The sequence below is a fragment of the Pavona decussata genome, unplaced genomic scaffold (assembly GCF_977016875.1).
Source record: "Pavona decussata unplaced genomic scaffold, jaPavDecu1.1 SCAFFOLD_112, whole genome shotgun sequence".
NCBI lineage: Eukaryota > Metazoa > Cnidaria > Anthozoa > Scleractinia > Agariciidae > Pavona > Pavona decussata.
The window spans coordinates 709,007-721,306 of record NW_028145526.1 but is presented as its reverse complement, the minus strand read 5'-3'; the positions used below and the strand labels follow the sequence as shown (position 1 = coordinate 721,306).

The 12,300-nt window shown below is 40.1% G+C and overlaps 1 protein-coding gene across 1 annotated transcript; it reads left to right on the top strand.

Annotated features, from left to right (window-relative positions):
• Positions 1-281: 281 nt before the first annotated feature.
• On the top strand, positions 282-2,922 carry LOC146470693 (mediator of RNA polymerase II transcription subunit 11-like; the record flags this gene model as incomplete). The annotated part of the gene is made up of 3 exons (XM_085121717.1): positions 282-416; positions 1,265-1,357; positions 2,430-2,922. Coding segments are annotated over 3 exons (324 nt in total), but the record flags the coding sequence as incomplete, so codon positions are not given.
• Positions 2,923-12,300: the final 9,378 nt, after the last annotated feature.

The window sequence follows — 12,300 nt, the reverse complement described above, 5'->3', positions numbered from 1 at the left end:
TGGTATTACATGACGCCATCTCTGACATGAAGACTTGTTTTGGCTGTTGATTCTTTCTGTACAGAATTTTGCGATCCTTTGATCACGACTGACTTGTCCACGATGTCTCAGTCGGGTGATCGTCTCAAACAGCTGGAAGAGATCGAGAAGGCTCGTTACGTTTTCTCTAAGTTATTTGGCTTACATTTCTCTATATTCCGCAAGGAACTTTTTACGGTTCTCCATGCGGGCCATGCTGGTGATACGATGCTCTGTGTAAAAAGCTTGAATTAATAACTTGAAGCCTCTTTTTATCTTTCCAGGATATAGTAAAGGTTATAAGAAGTGCTGGAGAAACCTTAGAAGAGCTATCAAAGGATGGTCCTTCGGAGGACCGGATTAACTCAACAGCCACCAAGTTTTTAAAGTCTTTAGAGGTAAAAAATCCGGTTGAGTAGGGGGTGGGGGGTGGGGAAGGGATTTACTCAATGAAGTTCAACGCCTTACCCTTCAGTGTACCCTTTCTCATGTTCTGCATGAAACAACAATTTGCACCCATTTCACATTCTTCGGACAGAAGAATATCCTCTCAGGCTCACTAACAGCAAGCATATATATAGTCTTTGCCTTGTAATTTCTGTCAGGTTTTCTGCTCAATTTTTGCAGCCTTTTGATTCACAGTCGGTTTTGGCAACCCTTTCAAATACCAAAATTTTTATATTTCAGTATCCATTTGTGATGGTGTAAAAGGTACCCCTTCCACTATATGGAGAGCTGGCCCTCTCCCATTAACTGCTACTCCTTCCTTCACCCACCCCCCCCCCCCCTTCCTTTTGGCTAACCCCATTTCACTATAGGTTTAAAAAAGTGAAAGCAGGCATTTTTTTACTGAACATGAGAATACTACATTTATAGTTCACTTAATCATGGACAAAACAGAATTTGATTATCGCCCTATTTTTCATTTTAAATTTCCCGGGCGCTGTCATCTTGGATTTCATGACGTAATACGGTTGCTTAATTTTTTTCACACTAAAGAACTTCTGCTTACTGACAATAGCGGCAACCATATGACATCATGAAATCCAAAATGGCAGTGCCTGGGAAATTTAAAATCGAAAATAGGCAATAATCATAACCAATTTTTAGCACACTTGAATGTCACTTCTACTTTTTAAACTACAATTTAGAATTTAGACACTATTTCTGACAATTTACCATCAATTTCTTGTTGGAGTGGAGGTTCCCTTTAACAAATACAATGCTGTGAATTGCTTGTTTTTAGGGTGTAGAGAAAGGTTTAAGTGAGCAGATTGGATACCTGACCCAAGTTGCTACTGGTCAGCCTCATGAAGGTTCCACCTATGGTGCTGAAAAGGTGCTAATGTTAATTTAGTAAATCTTTCTGTCCTTTTCTAAGCAGACATCTCTATAAGATGGGCAGTTGGTGCTGTAAATGCACAAGCAATTTTTATTTAAATATAGTGGTGAAATGCTTCAAACATTTTACAGTGCAACGAACTCAACCAGGGCCACCCAACATTGATCGGCCAATCACAGGTCACATTTACAACAAAGGAGTCTGGCTTTGGTAGTTTGTAAACCAATCAAAAACCAGAACATTTCTTTAAATTTCAAAGTGTCGGTTTTTTCGGTGGCCCCGGTTGAAAATACTCAGGAAACAATAATATTGTTTTATTGTTTTCTTGTGAATACTAAAGTAAAGAAAATTCATAGCCTTACACCATCAATAAACTAGGGAAATACTTAATGCTGTAATGTAAAGAAAAATTCATAGCTTTACACCATCAATAAACTAGGGAAATACTTTATGCTGTAATGTAAAGAAAAATTCATAGCTTTACACCATCAATAAACTAGGGAAATACTTAATGCTGTAATGTAAAGAAAAATTCATAGCTTTACACCATCAATAAACTAGGGAAATACTTAATGCTGTAATGTAAAGAAAAATTCATAGCTTTACATCATCAATAAACGAGGGAAATACTTTATGCTGTAATGTAAAGAAAAATTCATAGCTTTACATCATCAATAAACTAGGGAAATTTCTACGGGAACTCTGAAATCTCGCTTGTGATATTCGAAACTCCAGTCAAATTTCAAACATGTTGGTCATGTGCATGTGTGATGTAGATTGACTGTAGGAAAGATAGATCGGAGAGAGAGAACAGTAATGAAAATGAGCATGTTGACATTGGGGCTCAAAAGGTTAAGGTGTAGCTTATGAGCATGCTCTGTAGTACAGAATAGGGCATGTGAAGAATCAGTTTTGCAGAACAAACAGAGCACCGAACTGATAGGGCAATAGGGTGTGTTACATTTTTACATTTTTTATGTCTTCTTTCTTTTTTCTACAAAAAGAAGGAATTGTACAATGATACTATATGATTCTTCTAACCGCACCAATCATATTGCCCTTCTTGCAGGACTTTGAGTTGTTGCGCTGTAGGACAAAATCAATCAAAGATCAGTTAGTGGAGATTCATGAGCAGGGGAAACATCAAGCATCAGATGTGAAGTAAGGAACGTCTCAAAACCCAGGAAAAAGAAGACATCACTAGGTTCCCTTCTAATAAAGTTTGAAGGGTGAATGAGATCAGGATTACTTCAAGACCTCCATGGAGTAACAGCTCACTACACCAGGATGTCTAAGATACCAAATCCTTCAGTGTATTTTAAGGCTCTCTGTGAGAGTTGTGTATACTGTATTGGTTGGTGAAATGCCAAACCCAGTGAGAGAACTGCCTAATTTTGTACAAAAGCAGGTTGGCTGGCCTGAACCAGTTTTACAAACAGTCATGTGCATGTACCAGGGTCTTAGCTAGTATGAGGCAAGACAAGGCAAATGCCTTGTCTCATTTTTATCCCGAAATTTAAAAAAAAAATGTTATCAGAGAGTTTAAAATAATTCCCAAATAGCACTTGCGACTGCATCCTGAAAGGTTAACCTTTATAAGGTAAACAAATTTAGGGGAAGAATTCAAATGATTCCAGAGGGCAATTTGTTCAAAATTTAATGTGAGTGTTAACAAAAATCAGTTCCTCAAAGGAACAGCAGCTGGATTGCAGGAACAATGAACAAGTTGGAATGGTGAGTTCGCAGTCATCCAAACCTAGCCCTGCTAAAGTCGTAATTCCATTGTCATGCATCATAAGTGACATTCACAAGTTCTGGTTAAAAACCTTGGAAGACCTGCATGCCTCCTTCTCCATCTTTGCCGATTTTTTTTTTTTTTTTGTCTACATATTTCCCAGGGCAGAAGGGGGGTACTCAAGACAGTTTATGATGGGAAGGCCACTCCCTAACCTTTTTATATGTCATTTTTGACAGGAGAGGTAACCTTTTCATATACCTTCCATAGGAAATGGTGCCCTTTCACATACTACAGTAACACTTTTGTCTTTTTTTTCGTTAGGTCTGTTAGAGATTTTTGAAACTTCCTTTTAAAGACCTAGCCTAAATGATAGTTTCCTCTACCCTTTTATATACCTCCGTCCTGAAAAAGGTACCACCCCCCCCCCCCCCCCCGGCCATCTTTGGACCGTTTTAGCTTCTTGTTCTGTACATTTAGAGCAGAGTTTCTACGAATTGAGGGATTTCAAAACCAAGACAGAGCAACAGATCAAATTCAAAACAAAGAGATTAGGCAAAAGCCACCGAACTCAAAATAAAGAATTGGCCTTTGAGCTCATACTCTGCAACAGACGACAGTTAAGCACATGACTCTATTCGGTGAGTAATGTATCCTCCAATTCCTTGTAAGCCCGCTAAAAATGTACACGAGGAGCTAATTTGGTCGAAAGAGTGAACGGAAAAGAAACCAACTTGAGAAAGAGTCGTGCAGGTATGCCGCCTTTGTAACCACGGTTGAAATGCTCCTCCATCCCCTTCCCCCCCCCCCCCTACCCGGCAGGGAACTTAAGCACCAGACGTTTTCTACGGAGCGACGGCAACAGGAAGTCAAATTTACTTCCGATCCACGTTTCCCGCCGACATGGTCAGCCGTCGCAACTCGGCGCCGACTTTGTTTTGCTTATTTTGACGTCGCTTGTAAAACGTGAGTTTCGCCTTTATGATTTTTGTTCTTTTATATCATTTTTCCCTCAATGTTTTGTAATTATTGATGCTTAAAATATTATTCTATCGTTTCGGCGCTTGTACGAGCGATTGTCAAGAATTTGGAGTCATTTTTTGAACTTTTTAGCCTCTAGCGTGAAGACGGCTACCAAAAAACAACCTGTAATGGAATGGACAGATGACCACGACATTCTCCTGTTGCGAGAAAGGATTGCTAGCGAATTGTTTCAGTTCAAGAAAGGCAGTCCAGACCGTGGCAAAATCTGGGAGTCAATCCAGGAAAGATTGAACAAGTTCGATAATCGACTCTGAACTCTGCCAGACATTCGGCTTCGTCGATGTCTTTAGATTCAAATCTTGCATGCGAACTGTGCGGAAAATCTGGGTTCTTGGAAAGGCAGCTCTCCCACAAGACCAAGAATTCTGCATCAGAAATTATTTTACCATCATACGCTAGTAATAGCATCTCCCTTGTTTCACGAAAAGGCATTTTTTTCACAGAGGTTTCGAGGCAGTTTTCGAAAGGGTTGCTGTCGCAGAAACACCTCTTTTGACGGGAACGACGGCGCCCTCTTACCCAGGCTGGCTCGTTTGTAGACGTCGCCGTCGCCCCTTAAACGTCTGGTGCTTAAGTTCCCTATTAGCAAATGAGGGAGGAGGAAGGAAGATGAAAACGGCCTAGAGAAGATGTTCCTTGATTGCACTGTGTAGTGAATCAAGGAATATTTATTTCCAAAGTACATTGAATTTACGGTGTCCGCCATCTATAACGAAAAGTAGTTGCAGTGTAAAAGAAAACAACCATTACCGGTACACGTTTTTCATTATTTTTTATGATCGTTTCAATCCTCTTAATCCTCTTCTCTTGTAAACCAGTCTTTTCTTGAATATTAAGTCTAAACACGGAATAAAACGAAAGTTAAACAAAAGTATTTTTGCCTCAGTCTATATAAATAATTTATTTCTGTCAGAACTCCAGTCATCTCGCCGCCATTTATGTTGTTTTAGAAATGTCAGTTTGTTATTTGCTAACCTCGGGCAGCGTGATTAATAAAAAAAACTAAATGCACTATATCAAATTTGGTAATAATGCTACGACTCTAAAAGTTATATTATTTTATATATTAAAGAAGTCGCGGTAGCTCAATTTCTGCTGTCAATATATGCAGACAAAACAACTAAAGTTTCGCTTGACTCTGAAGAAAATCGCAGTTGAAATCTCAAACAGTGAGCGAAAACGTTTTCTCGCGCCTCATGCAATCCACCACAAGTGCCAAACAGATGGTCATGTAAAGCTGTCAAAAATTAAATTCACAGAAAGAGTCGCAAGGAAGTAACGGTTGAATTTTCACAGTTGTACTTCACATTTCTCTAGACCAGTCTCGGTGATAAACACAGCTTGTTTAGTTCCCGTAGCGGAACCTTCTACGGGCGAAATTTCTTGGCTTTGCAACACTCGCAGTCGTCTATACTCCTTGGCTTTGCTGGTCATTTTATCCCTTTTTTCTCTCGCTGCCCTATACTCAGTGCGAAATGTCTTGAGATAAAACTTCCTTTCATCTTCCAAGTGGTGCAACTCTCTTTCTAAGTGGATGTCATAAAGTCTGTTGACTTTACGGACGTAATCCTCCGTTTTGGAGTTTGCGAATGCCATGCCGTGCGTGAAGCTTGATCCTAGGAAACTTTCTCGCAAATTCTTTCGTGGCGATATTACAACTATCCTTGTTCTGTCTTCCAAGTGTTTTGCTACAGCCAACTAGACCAACAATGATCAAGATATAACTATTTTCGTCCATACGCCAAACATTTCTTTCATAGCAACATCGCTATTAGCGTTGCGAATGAATTATTTATTTGTCCTGAAGCACTTTGTTCGTTTATTTATCTTTCGCACCTGTAACTTCCTGCAGGGAAACACAAAAGGAACGCAATATTTTCATAGCAAGCGGATAACGATGTTGAACGAAGCACAATATAAATTTTTGTCTGCCGGACATCATGACGGACTTCATACTGATTCCAAGTGTGCGTCATTCAAGCTTGATAAATGGTAAGGTGCTTGAGCGACAGATACAAAGAAATTGTCAGTTAATTCACGGTTATATTGTTATTCTAAGTGTCTAATGGCTTAAGGCAGATTTACCATAATGAAGTTTAAGTGAAATTGATTGCAATTAAAATTTCAGCAGGAAAACGGGATTGAAAATGTGTCTACTTAACGGCTGCGGGCGGAAAAACAGTTATCTCAACAAGCTAAGGGCGAAATGTTGGAAGTTTGATATCTTTTCCTTTACCTCACTAAATTTATAAACTAGTGTAAACCTCTACTTCCTAAGTGGAATTTTCCCCCGGGTTTTAACTCGATTGTTAAGGTACACGGAACAACTTTTAACGACGATTTTTAACTTTTACCAGCGCGCGGACAAGACTTTTAACGGCAACATTTTGTTGTCGCAAAGTGTTGCAACTGTCTTGAAGACTGATAAAAAAAATGTGATGTGTTCCCCCGCGAACTGAGCAAATTGCTTCATGAATTGCTTCGTTAAAAGGTATCGCGATTAATGCATAGAATCTCCACAGGGAGGAAGTATCAGTAAAGGTGTCAGGTGCTTGCAGGCCGTAAAATGGTGATCTTCCTTAATTATTTATTGATTGGAGTGATGTTCCCAAATTAAAGCTTTCAGAATTACGGACCTTTCGGCTGGTGTAAATTTAACCGCAGTTAACAGAAAAATTTGGAAAAGTCCGTTAAAAATAAAAGGTTTCTACTTTGAGAGCTAAAAGCTGATAAGTTTATTGTGAGTTTGTGCGTTTACTACTCATTTGATGATGTACTATAAAAAGTTTCGCAAAACATTGGGTGAATCGGTTTTCCGGAGCAGTTACCCATTTAAGCAGCAAACACAGACATACAGTGCCGATCAGCGCGTGCTCGAAACAGTTTTCATTGAATCGAAAAACGACTTACGAAATTCACCGACCCACAAAAAAATTTTCAGCGCTTCAAGTTTTCAAAGTAAAAACCCCGCGGGCTATCTTTTACAGACGTTCTCTTGCATTTTGAGTTTGAAAGCGATGAAGGTGTAAATAGGCTTTATAAGATTGGTGAAGTGCGTTGCGAAGTCTTTCTGCGTTGTACAACATCACATTCAGTCTTAACCGCTCTCCGCTGAACATCCAATCAAAATCGAGTGATTTGATACGGAAAAAAGGATTGAAATCACGGTTTCATTCTTTACTCAACCCGCCTTACCCAGCCCATGTCAGTTCTCACTTCTGTTTGATACAAAACGGTGTCCTACAAAATAAACTAATGAAGGTTACGTAGTTATTAATGCACAAGCTCTTTATTCAGTTGACACAATAACAACAGTATAAGCCTTATTTGCATGACCATAGAAATTGTTACAATATTGCAAAAGCGTCAAAAAAAGAGTCCAAAAGTTCTGCTGACTAATGAAAACATAAAATACAAAGTGCTACAACAAAGAAGGCAGAGTAGAGAATTAAATTTCATCAGATTATATTATTTGGTAACAAAACTCAGTCTAGTTTTACAATATTAAATATTGACTATCATAATATTTCTGAAGACAAATGTCCAGCATCACACCTATTTTCTATTTTCGTATTGCATACACTGATAATTATTACAGATATTTATTAAATAAATGATAATTATCACATTATTATGATACTGATAATTATTACATAATCATTACATTACTGATAATTATAATTACATTGATAATTATGCATTTGACTTTCCAAAGTCTTATTAGGGAGGGACCATTAGAAAAAACCGGAGAGGAGGTGACAATTCCCAAAAAAAAAATTCCTGCCAGGGAAACTTGTCTAAAAAAAAATCCTGCAAGCGGTGGGACCTAAAAACAAAATTCACGCAGAGGGAAAAAAATTCCTGCAGACAAGTGGATTTAAAAAAAAATTCATGCACCGAAAATCCCCCCTCCGGTTTAATCTAATAGTCCGTCCCTTATAAAGGCGCGCTATATCAAAATTATTTCAAAACACCACCAACTAAAATTAACTAGTCTGTAAAACTGGTGGTATTATTCGTGACAAGGTAAAAATGGTTGGAAACTTAAAAAGACGCAATTTTTAACGTAACTGTGCTAAAATACTAATCTAGAAACAACATCCCAAAAACGAGAACAATGAGCAGCGCCTTATCGCCGCCTTTCCAAACTCTAATTCTCTTGAAAAGCTATGTTGAAAACCGGGGTTGAAAATAAGGGTTCTAGCAATCAAAACAGTATGGAGACGCCACCGATACCTCTAAATATTTCAGTGGAAGAGGAAACTTTTCAGTCAAATATTAGAATTCGATGATTGTTCTTATCGCACACAACGATTTGGTTGTTACTAAGGGCTGCTACAGACCACGGATCAAAAGATTTTCCTACTGAGTGGCAGCCCTTTGCCTCAAACAGGGTAACAAACTTACCAATCAATTCAAAAACTTGCACTCTCTGATTACTCGAGTCACAGACCACTATATGTTTGGACTCAGTCACTGACAAACAACAGGGATGATTGAACTCGCCATCCCCTCCCCCCTGCTTACCAAGCTTATGCTTATACTCCCCCTCCCTGCCGAAAACTTTCATGCTGTGATCACCATTGTCTGACACTATAAGATATTCGTCACCGTGAACAGAGTGGACAGGAAATCTAAAAGAGCCAGGTCCACCTATCTTCATTAGAAAATTGCCATCGTGGGAGAAGATCTTAATCAGTCTGTTACCTGAATCAGCAACAATAACATTACCATTAGCATCCAAGGATAAACCCCAAGGATAACAGAGCTGACCATCACGGTTTCCTTTCCCACCAAACATACTGATCAATGTACCTACCCTCCCCATCAAAAACTTGGATTCTATGGTTGTAGTTCTCTGCTACAAAAATGTGTCCATTCTTATCGAAGGCTATTCCACAGGGATAGTTAAATTCCCCCTGTTTGCTACCTTGGTGACCAAAGGATCTTATGAAATTGCCATTACGGTTAAAGATTTGAACGCTGTGGTTTCCGTAGTCAGCTATCGCAATTTCATCCCTGTTACTCACTGCCACCCCCCGAGGACACTGAAACATTCCTTCAACCGAACCCTTTTTTCCAAATGATAACACAGGTTTGACATGGAATTGGTTAGCCACTTGGACAGTAAAAGGACTACCACAAACATGCTCTCCGTTTATCTTAGCTGTCAATGTACATCTTCCTTCAACTATTGGACAATAGCTAATGTTGTAGACTCCATCCCGTTACTATCATCTATCTGCACTTTTGTCCCACATTCTCGCCATTGCTCGTCTCTCATCTCTACCGTTACATTGTCACGCTTATCATAACACTGTCTTTTCTCAGCATTTCTTGTGGTCAAACTGAGTTTAGCTTCACGCCCAACAGTTCCTTCTTCCAGCCCTTTGCCTTCAGCCACAGATTCGCTTGCTTTTGCTCGGTGTGGAAATTCCAAGGAACCAATTTCTTCGCCGCTGACAAAGTCCAACATCTTGCGATTTCCCACGAAAACAAAACCTTGGAGACTTTCAGGGTCACGTGAAATTGTCTCAGTTTGAGCAATTTCTTCAAAAGTTGTCTCTAGTGATTTTTTTATTTGAACAAGCTCGGCGTTAATCTCGTACCCAGATCTCCCACGGTCAGGCGGAGGGGAGATCTCACATTTCGACATTCCCGAACCGACGACTGAGATCGGGGTACGAGATTAGCTCGGCGTTTGTACTTCGCATTAAAAGTTTATCTGCTTTTTCTGATGTCCTTGTCTCTGACAAAACACCGGCCGCTTTAATACATCCTCGTAGTCCTTGGCTTGGAACTCCTTCACTGCAAGAACACGATGATCTTTTATACTGCTTCGCATAACGTTGTGTCCAATGAGGCAGTGCTCACAGTAAAATACGCAACACTCAAAACAGTATGAAGCCTGAGAGCTTTTCTTTTCACAGTTTCCACTCGTTATTTCAGTGCTGTTGCATTCTTTAATAGCCAGTAAATCTATCAAGCCGTTCAGATAAAAGCTGGTTGGAAGATCCGTAAGATCACGGCTTGCAGGAACTCTACTGGAGGCTCGACACTTCGGACAATTGATTTTATTTTGACCGCCAATCGCCTGATGCCAGTGTTTCAGGCAATGCAGACAGAAACTGTGCGAACAGGGAAGGTGTTTGGGATCCTTAAATATGTCCTTACACTGACCGGACAGGACACTTCTTCGCGGAGATTGAAAAGCAACGTATGGATATCCATGTTGTCTTCGAGTGCAAACGAGGACTGCGCACCACCTTCATTCCTCTTTTTCTAAGACTCTTAAGACAGAGTTCCGTAATTGGATCCTACGCCTAAGATTGAATCTTAGGCGTAGAATCCAATTACGGAACGCTGTTTTAAGAGATTGCTGACCCTTTCGTTTTCGGTTTCGGATTCGCTGGAATGTGCTGCTATCACAACTTCATCAGTTTACGTCACGTAGCTGTCTATTAAACCACTGTAAACAGGTTACTGGCGGAGCACAATCCATCCGTTTTCGAGGAATCCGTCGCTCGTCGCTGATGTCGACTTCCATCCCCCACAAGTCGACATGAGCAAGTCTAAGCCGGCTATCATGGCTACACTATACCGGAATAGTCTTGTGCCAGTACCAAAAACTGGCTTTCGTTCATACACAAAACATCAATTTCGGATCGTTTTTTTGTGCCAGATATTAAGAGCGATGCTGCGCTGCTTGAATCATCACATATCGGATAGGTTTTCGTGATACTTTCTTGTGTGAACAGAGAATCGAAACGAAACGTAACGAAGTCAACAACGAAGAGCGAGGATTGGATTCTAGTGGAAAGATGGCGGCGGTTTTGGGCCACTTCTGTTCACACCAGGCCAGAAAATTTTTCACAACGGCGTAAAATGCTATCCAGCATGGTGTAAACAAAGGCTAAATACAATCAGAAAGAGGAGTTGAAAAATCTGTTTCCTTCATTTTGTGAAAAGAAAGTGGACCAAATTTTGAGCGAGGGATAAGAATATGTTATTTAGTAAACGAATAGCGAGAAAAAATTTAAATTTATGCCACAAGTGGTCTCTAAAATAGAAATTTACGGCAATCGGCAACATTCCACTGCACACCACACAACACTACATTAGCAAAGGTAGTTGCTGACCACGGGTTGTTGGAAAAAATGCATAATTAAATTCCAAGTGAAGTAGTCTCGTGTGTTTTCACGTCGTTCCTAGAAATAAGTAAGGAAAGCTTGGGCCATCGAGCGGTACTTTTCTGGGGCTCAGCGCAAGGAAGGTGATCGAAACTTTTGAGTGTGTGTAATCATTCAAATGCTGTTTTATTATGCTGTACAAGGTGGATCTCACCTTTGAATCTGTGGATGAAATCCTAAAGTGGGACCATTCAAGTGAAAGCTATTGAGCAGTACTTTCCCGTGGTGCTGTTTATTATGTTGTACAAGGTGGATAGCCTGGTTCCCACTTGTGCGATAAGAACAAGCATAAGCTTGTGACGTTCCCACATGTGAAGCAAGCACAAGAAAATAAGGCATACGCAAGCGCAATGACGTTGGAGGAGATCTGGAAACTGATTCCAGCTGGCGGACGAAGAACTTGTGCTTGTGCTTACCTCACGCCGGTTCCTACTTGTGAAATAAGCACAAGCGTGAGATAAGCACAAGCACAAGGAATGGAAAAAGTTTCTTTTTCTTGCGCTTATGCCTATGGTTAACTCACGCTTATTTCATGCCATTCCCACACGATTTTTCTTATGCTTATGCTTGTGCTTATCTCACAAGTGGGAACCAGGCTTAACTTTTTGAGTCTGTGGTGGATTCTCTTAACCAATTAAATAACAGCTTTTTATCCGGCAGTGGTGCCAGACGTGCTACTATTTACCTGAGGTTTTGTCTGGAATAAAGCCTGGCCACTTCGTTCACTGAATGACCGTCACCCACAAACTGTCGTTGTTTCCCTTATCCAAATGAATCAGTGCAGTTTATACTCAGGCGCAGAACTGGTATTATTTTTAGCGTTTTCTGGGCGAGAAGCGAGCGCCATAAAAAAAGACCAGAATTTATATATATTTTTTCTCCTGCTCCACGCTCGCTTATATATCTCGCCCACGGAAAGTACCACTTGTTGGATCCGGACTGACTAGGTAAAGTAAAGGCAATAACAAGAG